This window comes from Leuresthes tenuis, unplaced genomic scaffold, assembly GCF_036924035.1.
Source record: "Leuresthes tenuis unplaced genomic scaffold, fLeuTen1.0.hap1 SCAF_14, whole genome shotgun sequence".
Lineage (NCBI taxonomy): Eukaryota > Metazoa > Chordata > Actinopteri > Atheriniformes > Atherinopsidae > Leuresthes > Leuresthes tenuis.
The window spans coordinates 14,389,560-14,405,241 of record NW_027325368.1 but is presented as its reverse complement, the minus strand read 5'-3'; the positions used below and the strand labels follow the sequence as shown (position 1 = coordinate 14,405,241).

The following is a 15,682-nucleotide window of genomic DNA, read 5'->3' as shown; positions in this document are numbered from 1 at the left end:
CCCTCTCTCCTCGCTGGGTAAATCAATCACACAGATGTTGGCATCGCCTGCACAGGAGGAGAGGGCGGCGTTGACAGGGTTGGGATAAAAGGGGGTGCTTCTCTTCACTCAGGCTGCTCCAAATGCTACTTATCTATCCTGTCCTTACACCCCCACATCCCTCCCTCCCTGAAATGCTCACTGCCCCTTCTCACACAGACACCCTTAAACTCTCAGCAAGACTTTTCTCAGCAAAGATGGAGTGGAAGAGTGTAGGTAAATCTCTCTCTCTCTCTCTCTCTCTCACTCTCTCTCTCTCTCTCTCTCTCTCTCTATCTATCTATCTCTCTCTCTCTCACACACACACACAGACAAGGTAGTGTTCCTCGACACATTAGACCCAATACTGCCTGCTAGGCATCTTTCCCTTTGAGTGTGTGAGTAGTTGGTGTGTTTTTCCAATCTCAGTGTGAGTACATATTATGAAGAAACAGATCAATTCAGCTTTGCAGCCAGGTTGTGATTAAGCACAAGTAATATTTATGCTGCCTGTCTCATCATGAAATACACCCCTTTCCCTCTGACCAATCACACACACTCCCATCAAACCATGCTAACAGGACAGAAGCCTGGCACTGACATAGCAGCAGCTTTATTTATGCAGCCTTGTGTATTGAAATCCCAGGGCTGAGACTGAGTAACTGGCTTATTCAACCAAAACTGCAGCCCAACACAGCCACAAGAGAGTAGGATGAGTAGAAATATTTCTCAATGAAAATCTAACACTTCCTTCCTTCTGCTACTGTCTTAATCTCATCTGGTCAACTGAATGTGGCAAAAGTCGGAGGCAAAAAAGCATTATGCCCAGAGAGAACCAGTTGAGTGAGTGTGAACAGTAACTCGCTCATAATTCATTCATTAAAAACGATGCACATTGGGATCCAAGAGCAGTGAATCTCAAGGCTCCCTACAATCAGTCCCCCATCAGATGTGGACTCAGAGGATGAATAATTGCTCATGTTGATGCTGCCGTTCAATCAAGATGTTGTCTGAACACTACTAGTACAAGGTCTTTAAGAAGCTATCATACTGCAGAGTACTATCTCATATTTTACACTTCATGGATGTGAAAGTTCTATCATCTAAATGTGCACTACTTTTAAATGACCTCGCCAAGTATTCCAGTGAATAAAATAAGGTTGAGCCGCCTATTTTCATATTTCACGGACAGCAGAGTGCTTTGTACCCTGAACTGGTTTGAGGTTTCACAGCACCTCATAAATATATAAAAAGTCAGCCAAATCTCCTTTCCACCATGCCTCATACGGCAACTTTAAGCAAGAGTGTCCCCCCCGCATCTGCAGCAGTTATCTCTAATGGCGGCTGGGCTTCAGCTCATATTTTACATGTTTGATTTTTCAGACTGACAACGATCCCACGACGGCAGCTGTGTGCAATGAATAATGGTGCTTCTATAAGGGTCGGCAATTAATTACAAAACATAAGATCATCAAATATAACACAACGGCAAAAACGAAGAACAGCTGCACTTTTTTTTTTCTCCATGACAAAAAGGCCATTGTGTAAAGACTAGATAAAGATGAGCTAAAGTTCATATTTGCATGCACACCACAGGAGATAAGGTTTCATCCTAGAGTAATTGCTCTGCTGACTGTACAGGGAATAATAAAGTCTTTTGAGTTCATACAAGACATGTTAGTTGTAGTTAGCGCTACTGCTGTTAACAAGCAGATTTTATGCCAGAACATTCCCTTTCAACAAGCCCCTCATCGGTTTTCCTCTGCGGTCATTTTTGTCATTTTTACAGCCAAGACATGCACTCCGGTGATTATGAATATTGCTTCTCACAGTAAGTCACCATAATTGCAATTAGTGTAAAAGGTCAGCACGGTTATTGCTGCAGAGCACGGAGGTGATGCTGTGTTTTATCATACTGAGAGGACATTAACAAGGCACAGTTTGAATTTCTTCACATGTTTGCTTTTACTACACAGCATCAATTCTAATCAGTTTCCTCCGTTTGCCAGCTCTTGCTGAATCTGCAGAATTTGGGCTGCCATCGAAGCGTTTAGGAGCTTATGTCAAAAACAGTCATTAAAAAGTCTAAAATTGATTGGGTAGGAATTGGAGGAGGCTTATTAGTGTGTAGCTCAGCTTCAAGATCCAGACGATGAAGTGTAAATCACATATATTCACAGGTTCAGGGGACTCATCAAAAGCACATGTGGACCCCTGGCTCCAATGAGAGAGCAGGATATCTAAAATTGTGGGGATGATGAGATGATCTGTCCATGTTTTGGTTCGGCTTCTGAATTAAAAGGATAAATCATAAACTATAAGACCAAATATGTATATTTTGATAACAAGAGACCACTACCTCCTTATTGCATGTTCCTTTTTTGAGGTGAGAATCATTGTTCAGCATTGTTAACGGAGATTTGAACAACAGTGAAATTGAGTTCACTACTTCGCAGTACACCATTATGTCCTCAGCCCAGCTCTGATCTTGACCTTCAGGCAGACCACAGTGCCCTTCCCTTACTAATCGACTCAAAGGCCCCAAGCAGCCTCTGCCAGAACTCCACCCAAATATTCATACTGCTGTACTTGGTATGCTTTCCAGACTAGCGCTGGCTAGAGCCCAGGGTAGCGAAGTGGTGCAAAGATATGAATAGAGAACATATCACTGTTTGTCAGAATATGAATGAGTCCCAGCATATGTTCAAATCAGGTTGTGCTGTATCTCCATCAGCAAAGATGCAAGTTTTTTCACCACAGGCCTGGCACTATCATGTAATCTTTCACAGGTGACAGAAATACACAAAATCTGCACCCCTGGGGACAATGCAAGAGCGTGACTGGGTCCAGAATGAAGCGTGCCCATGAGCTGCAGAACTTGGACAGCTTTCATAAAAGCTGATGTAATTTCCCTTAAGATCCAAATCATGCCATAGCAGTTAGTGGTGATAAATGACTGTTGTTGAATGGCCTTGTCCCCTTCTGCTGCATGTCCCTGGCTGTTTCTGTATCTCTGGATTTCATTCAGTTGAACAATGTGCCATTGTTCACTGCAGCATTATCGTTGTCAATAAGATCATTGGATAGAATAAGCCGATAGTAGCAAAATGTGCTTGTAGAATGTGTTACTGTGCACATCAGTGAAATGAAACTCATTTTGCAATGGTTACTACTGCTGCAGGGCAATACAAACATTTTAAAGAGGCAATTCAAAGTGCATTGGTTCAGTACATGAACACTGAGGGCTCACTTGATGAATGCAGAATGCTTTTAAAAAGCATTTCATCCGTACATGTTCCTGCTGCATATAAAGCATTTCAGTGTAACTTTGTCCACTCAATTCTTCTGTTGGGAAACATTCAGCTCAAGATGCCAGAGAGTCCTGGACACACACTGAGCAGCCTTTAGACATGTTCACTTAAAACAAAACTGATAAATTCATGATCGTGTTTTCTTGACAAAATACAAAACAGAGATGATTTTATATGAATATGTTGCAAATTATTTGAACCAGGGCACAAGATAGTTCTGAAACTGGAACTTTTCAAAGAGTGAAAAAAAATGCAGTTTAAATATTGAAAAGAACAACTCACTGACGGCCAGTCAGTCTCTTCATAAATGCAAATACAAGAAGTTAACACTCCAGGTAAAGATGCCAGTCTTGAAAAAGCATTTTCTGCTCTGTAGTGTAAATGTATGAGTTAATGTTATGTATAAGCTATTACTAAAATCTAATTAAGGAAATAAATAAATGGAATTGATAATAAATGATAAAAGACAATCATTAAGATTAAGATCATCATTAACAACTACAACACATTTAATCCAACGGAGTCATGAGCTAAATTAATGAACATCCTTTCTTGACATTGTGCTGACTAAAAGGTTTTATAGAGTTCAAAATTAGAAAATCCAGAAGCAGAACAGGCACTTCTATTTTTAAAAAACTTTTGGCCACAATGTGAAATCACATGTTTTATGCTGAATATTCATTTTGTTCTGTTTGGTCAATTGTCATTCTTATATAAAACTTTGTCTCCAAAATAATTGGAACATTAGAATATAAACTAAACTGTGCAATTCCTTGCTGATTCATTGCGTCCTTCTTTTCTTGTTAAAAGCTTCAAGGTGAATTTCTCAGTATGCATAAACAGAGCAGTGACTAGGGGAGCTGTCAATTAACTCTAAAACAGCTTTAAGTTCTGAGTGGCAGGTGAGGTTTCCATGGTGATGTTACATGCAACATTCTACCTGAAGATTAAATATTCACAAAAAATTAGTCTCAAGTTACTGCAGTTTGAAGAAAAAGAATAACTCCTATTGATATAGTTTTGCCATTGTCACCACTATGACACTTTCCTGCACATATCGCTGTGACATTTGTGTTTCTGGTGTGAAAGGTGTGAACATGCAGGAGTTTAAGTTCTACTCTTGCTTTGAACATTGTGCCCATGTATTTCTATGATGACACAATGTACATGTATGTGTAAGAAAAATCATAGCTGTTGTCTCACAGACTGTTTGTTTTGGTGTTTAAAACCGTGTTTTCCACTTTGAATGGCTCAGGACGAGTTAGTGGACAAAAGCGCTTCTTTTTTTGTGACAGCAGCATACAGTGGGATAATGCTTCATGGCAATCCCACCAATAAAAACAGAATGCAAGGTTTGCAAATCCTTTAAACTCTGAATTTCTTTGAAAATACTGCAGATATAACATATATCTGAAACAGAAATGTTGCTGTTCTTTGACAGACATACTTAAAACAATTTAAAAAGTTGTTACTGAAGGTCCCCTGGCAGGGAGTGCGCCCCACATACAGAAGGTGAGTCCTGGCGCGAGTAGTCATGGGTTGAGTCTGACCATCACCTTAAACTATACATCCTTTAACTATACTGTGTGAGCATTTGGTAGCTGGAGAAATCAAATATTGAAGTTTTGAATGTTTTCCAATTATTGCCTAATGCTGGATTTTAGCTGCTCAACAGTCCTTTGTTGTTATGGCAGTTGCAGACTAGATTTACACGGACAATGTGAAGCCATGCTGTTGTAATACTCTTGTTGTAATAATGTAGTTTGACATTGTCTTGCTGAAATAAGCAAGGCCTTCCCTGAAAAAGACATTATCTGGGTGACAGTATATGAAGCTCCAAAATCTTTTGTCATTTGGCATTAAAAGATGCCCACAGATATATAGAATTCTTATGAGCAGACTTTTGACCTGCGTTCAGATAACAAGCCCTAAGAGACCAAGGTTTTAATTTTGAATTTTGATTGAACAAATTAGAACATGTTACAGCTTTTACTTGCATTTGTAGATGCAGCAGCAAACTGTGTTCACAAACACTAGTTTTCAAAAGTATCCTCCACAGGATATTGAACCCTTCCCATTGAAGGACTCAGTCTGGAAGACTCTGAAAGACTCAGTCTCTCTAACATGTTGCAACCACATTTATGGTGAGATTTTTGACCATTAAAAACGTTTCTTGCCTCATCACAATGTTTTTGTGAATTTTGAAAATTGAATTTGAAATAGACATGTGATTTTCAAAGAACAATAAAATCCCCAATTTCTAACATGCTGTCTTCATAGCTTTTTCAATTAAACACGCAGTTTATTGGATACTGTTCTACTTATGTTCAAAGAGTATGCCAACTTCTTTGGGAACATTGCAGCAAATGGCAGAACTTTAAGTTTTTTAATGACGCTCAAAATATGCCTTCAGAGGACGAGTAGAAAATGTCAAATTGGTTGGGAGTGAATGCTTGAAACACAGTAATGGCCTAAGACACTTGTCTGTGAAGAGCTGCAGGTCTATTTTTAGCTGTGATCACTTTAAGTAAAATTATGAACAAAGTGGGGTGATGATGAGTGCTGCATCCACTTAAGACTTCAGTCAAACAGGAGGCAACAGAAGAAAAGGAAAAATGAGCATGAATTATTTTTTATTGAATTCCCAAGTGAGCTAATAAGTCCTGGTGAGTCAGAGCTCTCTCATTCTCAATACTGGATCATTCCAACCAAATCATGCATAATGGGATTTAGAGAAGAAATGTTAGCAATTTCTCCAAAAACTGTTCTGTCCTGAAAGAGGGATGCACACTTAATGAACTCTTTTCCATGCTAATTGACCACAGATTACCGATAGAATTTATTAATAAGCTGTGTCTGGGAGTCCTTAGACTCAACAATTGGTTGAGGAAACTACAGACTTCAGCTCTAAGTGGTGTAATCAGTAATGAGGAACATTGAAAGGTAGAGCCTCTTGTCACAAGGGGGAAATTTGTTTGAATAAAAGTGAACAAGGTCTCATAAGTGTCTACAAATTGGAGAGGCAATTGACAAGGATGCTTGATGCTGACTTTGTATCTCCAGCAGAGGGCAAGCTAACTCTAGTATAGATTTATCTGAGCACACGGGACACCAAGAGACATCTAATCCTGAGCAGCCCGGTGGCACTGACAGCTGAGAGAACCCACACAGAAACCAGCCAGACATCTGCAGCTGACAGCACTAAATATCAACAAAACAAGTGATGCAGAAATGGAACGTTGAGGACCACCACTTATCTTTCCACATCATTATTTACTTTTCAAATATATGAAATGATTGACAGTAAAAAGATTAAAAGAAGACTTAAAAGAACATTTTAAAAACAGTGCTGTAGCGTTGTAGATGTCGATCATTATTAAAATAGCCAACTACAGCCTGTGATCTATTTCCATTAATATCCTCCTTGGAGATATAAATACTTGTCACAAAGTCCTCCTCAGAGTATTGCAGGAAGGGAAACTGATTTCATGTCAACATATTTTGCTCCACTAAAACCACAATCGATGTGAATCCTGTGTAATACGAGTTAACTTCCATAATGTGAGTTGGGGAATCGCATTATGGGAGAGCTATGCTGAGCCATTACTGGAAAGACAAGATAAAAAAAAAGAAGATGTTTTTTTCTCATTGAATGTTCATATATGATATTTTTGGAATCTTAAAAAATCGAATCACCGAAGCACAAGGTCAGGCAGAACCGCAGTTCAAATGTTAACGAGAATATCAAGTGGGAGTTGAAATAATACTCTTTTCAGGACAGTTAACTGTTTTTACTGCTTTGGACAGACTCCATTTGGGCCATGAAATTGACAGTCAGTTATCTAAATGATTTGGTCTAGTTAGGTCTCTTCTAAAAATGCAAACAGAAGAATTTTCGATGAGATGATATGAATATTGTGTGTTTTGCTTTGATACCAGCAGAATAATTCAATGACATTGGCACTTAATGTTCCCAGGAATATCCTCATAGCCTTCAAAAAGGGATGCTACCTTGATGAAATTGTGGGGAAAATTAACATAAAGTACTCAAACTTATCAAATTAGGAGGCAAAGATACCCGTAACCCATTTATTAACTAAACATAAAGGACTCTGATCGTCCTCCTTCACTGCTAGTGTTGAACGAAGCTACCACCTACGTCGGTGCGCTTTTTAAAAGTACTGCAACAACAACGCTCGGTGACTGAGGTGGATTTAAACCCAATTGATGACGAATGAAATAAAATCGGAATAAGTGCAAGAGAGGGAAAGAAGATTTTTAAAATACAACTTACGATCTCTCGTTTGGGGGATCCCCTGCGGTAGTTTCCCGCACCTGCTGATGAGTTCATGGTCCAGTGTAGAATCAGTCTCAACCGCCACAAATATTCACCTGAAGCCGCCTATCAACTCAGATCCTCCCTCTCTCCCTCTCACTGCCTCGCAGACGATCACGTACAGACACGCACACGCTCGCACAGCTAACAATCAAGAGGGTTTTTGTGCTCCTTGCCAACAGCCTGCAAGTTGAAAAGCATAATGTGGCTCCCAACATCCGTTCACTGATAAGGAAAAGCGATCGAGTCCTACCATGAGACTGAACGCCACCCACCTGTGGTGATGCCACTTAAAAGTGCTGTCCAATGAGGAATCAAAGCGCTGTATACATACACAACCTCACTGCAGGTACGAGCTGTGCACTTGCCACTTGACAATAAGACAATAAGGCAGAAAGATATCCAAGTCAGCATGCGAACTTTTTTTTTTTTTTGGGGGGGGGGGGTGTTGTTTTGTAAAATGAGCTGCACGTGCAATTTAAAAAGAAGAAAGTAAGTGAAAATGTCGCTTTATCAGCCAACGCTGTCTACTTCCTTCACTATTCCCCGGAATAAGCAGCCACTGCAGTCCTCAAAGCCGTTTGAGTCAGCTTCTGTTTCTTTTCTTGTGTTGGAGCATTTTCTGAAAATGATTTGATTAACAGAGATTTTGAGAGGTGCAGATGCAAACCATCGAGCTCACGCCTATCTAGAGCGAGAGAGTCTACTTTCACAACTCATTTATGAACATCCGACGCTGAGCTGCAAAAACTCTCTGACCCTGAGCTTCTTGTACCCTCCGCCGCTGCTTCATGGCGACTTCCGCATGGAGCAAGCAATTAGAAGCTTTTACCCGTGGCTGGTGATCAAAGGCGAAACCATGTCACCCTGTAGCCCCTCAGCTTAATGTGTTTCCATAGGCCTAATGAGGAAGGCAATGGGAAGGCGTTCATTATAGTGAGTAAAATGCGAATTTAGTGAAACCAAAGGGATCTAGGTGGCGGTGCTATTTTCAAATAATGTGACCCGGGGTTGAGGAGTTTTCTGCAAGTTCTGCTTCAGGCAGCTAATTATAAGAGACAAACGAGAGACTTTTCTATTGTAACAAGATAAAAAGAAATAATAAGATTAATATAAGTGTAAATCCTGTTAGCGGACTGTTCTTCACTATTCATGAGATACATGTTTGACTATAGTGAGTGGTCAGTAAAGACAAACTGCAACTTGCTGCAACTTTTTTTGCCGCATTGCACTGATATTCGATCATAAATAATTGAACAGTACAATGTAGAATGTAATACCAAAGACACACAGTTCAGACACTTTACAAATGGGTTGCATTGGTGAAAGTGTAATAATAAGGCAACACGAAGCGCACTGATAGCTGCTCCGCTTGGGCATGGACAGTAAAGAAATCGCGACACACGGCACAATGATGTAGTATAACACGCATCTAAACGTAATGTCAAAGTATGTACTCAAACGTTAATTCAGAAGTACAATAACTCACGAGACAAGTGGGGAAATATGTGTGTTAGGGTGTGCGTGTGTCACAGAGGGCTCAGCTCAATGATAGCATTTACAGATCAGCACCATGGACAGCAGCCGGGCAGCTCTGTGGTGGTGTTAATGCAAGGACAGGCAAGGGCTTCTAAAGCCGCAGGAGACCAATTATGGTTGTTATACAGCACTGGAAATGCTCAAGCGGTGTAGGAACTGACTTACAATGGAGACAAATAAATTGGAAATAGGGGAGATAAAATCAAAAAAGAGGAGCTGGAAACAGGCAAATCTGCATCACAAAAATGTTCCTATTTAGCTTAATTTTCTCCTTTCCCAGTCTTGTAGTCTTACCATCACCTGATAGTCAACAAATATGTTGAATGAACCACAGGAAATCAGCTTTCGGAGCACATTTTCCAAATTCTGCTTGTGATAGGCATAAATGTTATGCTGACAAAATGTTTTCACTCCTCATCAAGTTTTGACAATAATTATTAGTGATGCAGTTATTATAATTATTGTGTCCTTCCTGCTTCCCTTTTCATTGTATCAGTAGAGTACTGGCTTGTATTTTTTCAGCAATAAAACAGGTGACCATTACAGAGTATGAACACTGCCAAGATCTTGTTATCAATAAAGCACTTCTCGTCAGATGTTATTTGAGAGCACTGTGAATCCTGCTTTCCTTTTCCAGATCTAGTTTCAGTGCCTGTATGTGTACTTTATTTAGCTAAGACTAGATGTATTGATAACATGTACAGTATTCATATGTACAATTTTTTTTCATATAAGCTCAAAGTATTATAGGAAGCTCTCCCAAAATCAAAAGTTTTATTACTGATGAGAGTCCAAAATATCGGCGTTTAAATCAAAGTGGGCTTCACTTACACAAGGCTTATTTATTCCAACACACTTTTGATAAGGCAGTCCAGACAGGGAAGAAATCATTGAGTTCTTGCTGAAAATCCAATTTCCCTCCCTGCTGGCCTTCCCTTCTTCTCATTAAAATACCAACAAAGTTGACCACAGGAGCTGTGGGACAGTGAATAAATCTCTGTTCTTAACACAGTTGATTTTATGGACCCGAGGATCACTGGAGTTGGAAGCGAACATTTCCGGGGGCACAGGCTGCAAGTGGAAAGCTAAGCTCTGTCGTGATAACGATTTGGATGACGAGAGGAAGCAGCACTATCGGCTTCAAAAGCTCCTTCATTTAATGATGCATGGGCTGCTGGGGGGGCTAACACGAGTGACATGTGACTGAATACAGAGAGAAGTAATACACTGCCCCTAACCTTCACTTCCACTCCTCCAGATCACCTGGAATTACTTAGCAGGAACATGAGTTGTATGTTGCCCTTTAAATCCATCTGTAGAGTCTGACCTGGTGAGAAGCACTTTAGAAGGTGAGTAATTTACCAAAAAGTCACTTTTACTAAGAAGCAGAACAACTATGTTGGATCTAAGAGTCATAACTATTAAAGTTCAGGCGAGAGCTGCTCAGGTTTTAATATGGTTTGATTTACTTCTCTCAGTTTGGTACATATTCAGATACAGCTTCAAGCCTTTTTTATGCTCACAACACATATACACATATATAAATGCTTGAAGTTTCCAGTGAACCAGTTCAGACTCGAGGTAGTCACTGCTCCTGGCTAACAGAGCTATTATGCATAATTCTGAAAACAAATGAACAATTCTTTTGATTCACCCCATGGCCTCCAACTCTTTCTACTTAGTTATCACAGTCATCGAACCAACTCTTGTTTTGCAGTATTTTTTAATGAAAAAATGAATTAATGGTTTGAATGAATGGATTCCAGAGCTGCAGTATTCAGCAAACAACAGAAGTACAAAAACATTATAAAAACAACAATAGTAGTCCAATACTGCATACTATGTGCTGAGCCAAAATAAAAATAAAAACCCTGACTCAAGATCAAGATTGACATTAGTTCTAAGAGTTGAGTTTTGTCCCATTGGCAGAAAAATCCTGTGCAAACCCCATCTTCAAACATTGTTCAAACATCATAAAGACTGGCTCATCCACAAGATCATGTCTACAACCTTTCTTATACATTTTACCATTTCCCAAATTATCAATGATTAATGGTACTTAGTGAAATAATGACACTGAAATTCAACAAAGGGCAGGAAGCTACAAAATTCTTCAGAAAATCTTTAACCTGCCACATTCAATGCTCTACAGGCATAATCTTTTAATCAAAATTTAACCTTCACTGACAATGTAATTCTAAGCCAGCAAACCCATACTTTTGTTTTTGCAAAGAGCCTCAGAATTCCAGAAGAATCCCTAAGTGCCCCATACACTACCAAAAAAAAAGCAGGATTTTCTGAGAAAACTGAAAGGGATTTTTTTAATTCTAAACTAGCCCTGAATTTTTTATACCAGAAGCACAAATGCTTTGGCCTCAGAAAGGTCAGAAAGCCTGAATGTTATAAGGCGATCGTTTTGAGTAGCCAGCTCTAACATATCCAGTATACCTGCTGAGCAGAGTTTTACTGGGGCTCTAAGAAGTCAGAGAAGAAACTAAGATAAGGAAGGCGGAGAAGCAAGTAGGTGTGTTTCTTCTCTCATATTTTATTCAAATAGGTTAAAGCAGAAGTAAATTCAGTTTATATGGAGACGCTGTAGTGTCTCATCAAAAACACCAGAGACGTCTGCATTCTTCAGTTTTCAGAAAGCCTTTAAACCTATAAACAGTTTGAATTTACAAATAAACTAATTTTAAAGTGCGATGCTCAGAGACAACATTAGTGCGAGCAGGCAAGTCTGATAAGTACACTTCTTTTCATATATTTTCTGCCAAGATGCCAGGGCAGATAGCCCTCTGTTGGCTGTGGGTTCCTGCTTCAGTCACTAAACATGTTATGAAGACTAATGCTACCCTTTCCAGCCATACATCTGAGAGACACTGCCAGTATGGGAGGGCATGTCTGTAAGTTGATCTTTTTCTGATGTGAGTGTTGTTTTTTTTCTGTTCCATTCTTGTTCACAAACCAAGCCGCAAGCAACACCACCAGCAGCCCAGCCTCAAAATAGCTGCATCTGTTGATTCCCCTGGAAGAAAATTATGACAATATAATCATGCACAAATATTAAACCTTATTCATGTAGTATTTTCTAAACAAATGTTAGAACATGCTTCACATAGCAACATATAAAAACAAAATCAATAAAAACAATTCAGTACAATTAAACTTCTGCAGCTTTGAACCGTGTCTCTGGAACAAAAATTGCCAAAGGATCTTTATGTCTACATACAAGGTCATGAAATTCTAAAAGGTCAAATTAATAAGAATCTGAAAGGCCAGGAAGGACTTAAAAGGCCATTAGCAAGATCTTAAAATCTCTTCTAAATCACAGTTGGAGCCTGTGCAAGGAGGCCAAATCAGGAGTGTCTGTAGCACACATTCCAATGTGTCGCTGACAAATAAGTCACTGCAAGCAGTTGCTTCGCCTTCATGAGAAAAGCCCATGATTCTTGAACTCGGTGAGTAAGATCAGCAGTCCTGATCTTTATTTCATTGCTGTTTGTTCTTTATGATATGAGCGGAGCTGAATGATATTTGCCGAATTGGAGAAGACTTTGAGGAAATGCTAAGAGGCATGGTGTGGGTGGAGCTCATTAGCACATTCAAACATCCTCACTCACTGAATGAGGAGGAAGAGAAAGAACAGTCATGGCCGTTGTAAGGGGGTCGTCTGGAACAGGATTTTAATAGCAGTGGTTTGAGACAAACTTTTTGTGAATTTCCTGTCCTGAGGCACATTTACTCCTAACTTCACCATGGCAATATCAGCCACTGAATTAATAATCAATTGCTTATTGCCTCTTATCCTTTTATTTACACACTCTTTGGCAGATTGAGCTCGAACCTTTTGGGAAATTCCAAGAAACAAGAAATGGTCATCTTCAACAATTTCAGGTCAATTTTTTTAAGTAATCTAGCATGAGGCAAATTATTCCATTGTTTCGAATTGTCATATTGCAGATGAGAATATCTGAGACATACACCTTAATAGGGTGTTTGAGCTGAATGAACTGCAGAAAAAGAAACTTGGGTGGAGTCAAAAAAATAATAAGGGTTTACTCTTTGGGCATGTTCCATGGTTATACCAAGTTTTCTGACATTTGGTGTATTTTTTACATCGTATTTTTAACGAATATACAGCAATGGTCATGTAGATATCTGTAAATAATAAGGTATGTGTAATGTCTTTAAGATTTCTTTGATTGTGCACCAGTTTCATGATCTCCTGTCATAAATCAGATGAAGTATACATAAGACTTTGTGTGAAGCAACAAAAAAGAAAACATTTCATTCAAACTGTCATTTATCAATGTCTATTAACTACCGCCCCCCACCCCAAAAAAAAAAAAAAAACATCTGAAAAATGTCTCTAAAGTCATAATAATTTATTTGGACAGCTCAAAGTTTCAAAACATAATTTTTAAAATATCTAGACGTTGCTTTGAAAAGAAAAAACTAAGATCACGGAGGGAAAAAAAAAAGAAATAAGAAAGATAAAATTACAGATCTTGATCTTTTGGACAGACATGAACTCTAAAGACAAGTTTTAAATCCCCCAAAATCGGGTGACAGTGGACAAATGAACACTCAAACACATATTCTTACACTATCCCACGCCCTGCATCGGCTTTCAGGACCAGGTCTCAGGCTTCCTTGCCACCTAATCTCAGGCTGCGGTCAAGAGCAACATGTAGACTTCCTGCCGTATTGCCTTTCAGCCATGCCGTTCCACAGAGCTCCTGTTTACGGGTGGGTTATGAGTGTTGGAAGGTGCAAATAAGGACTTCCATCTCAGGAGCAACTCAAAGTAAGAAAAGTTTGCAAAAAATAAGTCCCAGAAACAAATCTGTTTCATGTGGAAATATGTCTGCGCAGAAGGATATTAAAGAAACTGAATTGCATGGAATCTGGTTATTTGTCATGAGTGTGTCAAATCTGTTTTTGAGATTGTGTCAAGACTTTAATGGGTGCCATAACCTGCTGTGTAATATGACAATCTTACATGAAAGTGCCGAGATAGTAGTGTAATCTTATGTGATGAATAAATCATGCCATTAGTGGCTGTGTTGTTTTAGTGCCACAAGGTAAACGCTGACCCAGATTAATCTTCAAGATGAGGCAACAATTCAATAGTCTCCACAGTTGCATGTTATCATTGTCACATTACGTCGTAAACTGTATCTACACAAAGATGAATGGAGACATGGTACATAAAATAAGCCTGCAAGAGATTTCATTTGGACAAATTTGTGTGGGCTCACATCATGTTTGGAACTACAGAGCTAAGCAAACAACACTACCAGCACATTTTCCATGTGGCTGTCATGAAAGGTACATGCTGCATGACTAAATGTCTCAATTTTCTGAGCTGCATTCCCAGTAATTTGCCATCGCAATGACGCCTTTTAATGCTCTCTGTTATAGGCATCGAGAGGTCAAGATGTCATCTACACTCCCATCACATTATTCTGAGGACACCCACCTTCATGCATCACCTTGGCAGCATATTGAGCGTGCTTCATGAGGTGGAATTATACAGTGAGAAATGAACCAAATATCTAATTTTGACAGAAATGCACTGTACACACAAAGGTCTACATATTCTGGCTAAAAAACAATTACTCACCACCAAAGCCTTTTGTCTCTATGTGCTTTGTTGTTTTGACAAAGCGAGCGGGGCCATTCATCACTATGAATGGTGGGAGACACTGTGAATTTGTGTCGACTGTACTTGGCCATATTCAGTGACAGTCAGTCCTGCCGGGTATTTATTGGTGATTTGCGGTTGATGATTTATGATTCTTAGGATGAGAAAGCAAACCTGATCTGCATCTGCAAAATATTTACTGGTGGAAGACGTAGCTCTGTTCATTGACTTAGTTAAACAGTTTGGCCGCACATCTTACTCATGTGAACTTATAGTTATCACATTTTAAGTGAAATAGTTGCCAGGTGAACCTGAGAGATTATGAAAACTTTACCGGAAAAGAAAAGTTGAAAAACAAAAAGTTTCTGCTGTACAAGGTTTATTTGTTTTCCTTCTAATTTTTGCCCTTCTGCAGTGTTTTGGTCTTGAAAGAAGAGGCAGCTTTTGTGCGCAGTCCCCAGTCTACACTTTGAAGTAAACCTGGTTAAGACACTGAACTTCACATTGATTGTTGAGGCCAGGTCAACACCAGACTCTATATTGTGTTTTTGAACCTTTCCTATGTACTTTTTGCAGGACACGCTGGTGTTCCGCTTGGAGAGGATGCTACGGTAGAGGAGGACTGTTACCATGTGAATGGGTAAGTTGTCTGGACACATTTTTAGGTAGGTGACACAGTTTCATCCATAGGAATGCCATGATGCAGGTTTTCCCAGCAGATCATTGCATTGTAACAATGTGAGCATTGTGACTTGCTTTTTAGTCATTGGTTTGAATGCTGTGACTGATAAGATGTAACTTAAGGAACATTTTGACCAACAGCACTGAGAA

The 15,682-nt window shown here is 39.4% G+C and overlaps 1 protein-coding gene across 1 annotated transcript in view; it reads right to left on the bottom strand.

Annotated features, from left to right (window-relative positions):
- Window positions 1-7,784, bottom strand: part of LOC140269316 (A-type potassium channel modulatory protein DPP6-like) — a 79,005-nt gene extending 71,221 nt beyond the window's left edge. The window contains exon 1 of the mRNA XM_072364360.1: window positions 7,624-7,784. Coding sequence (XP_072220461.1) covers window positions 7,624-7,680 — 57 coding nt within the window. The 5' untranslated portion in view covers window positions 7,681-7,784. The remainder of the gene's footprint in view (window positions 1-7,623) is intronic.
- Between the last annotated feature and the right edge of the window lie 7,898 nt (window positions 7,785-15,682).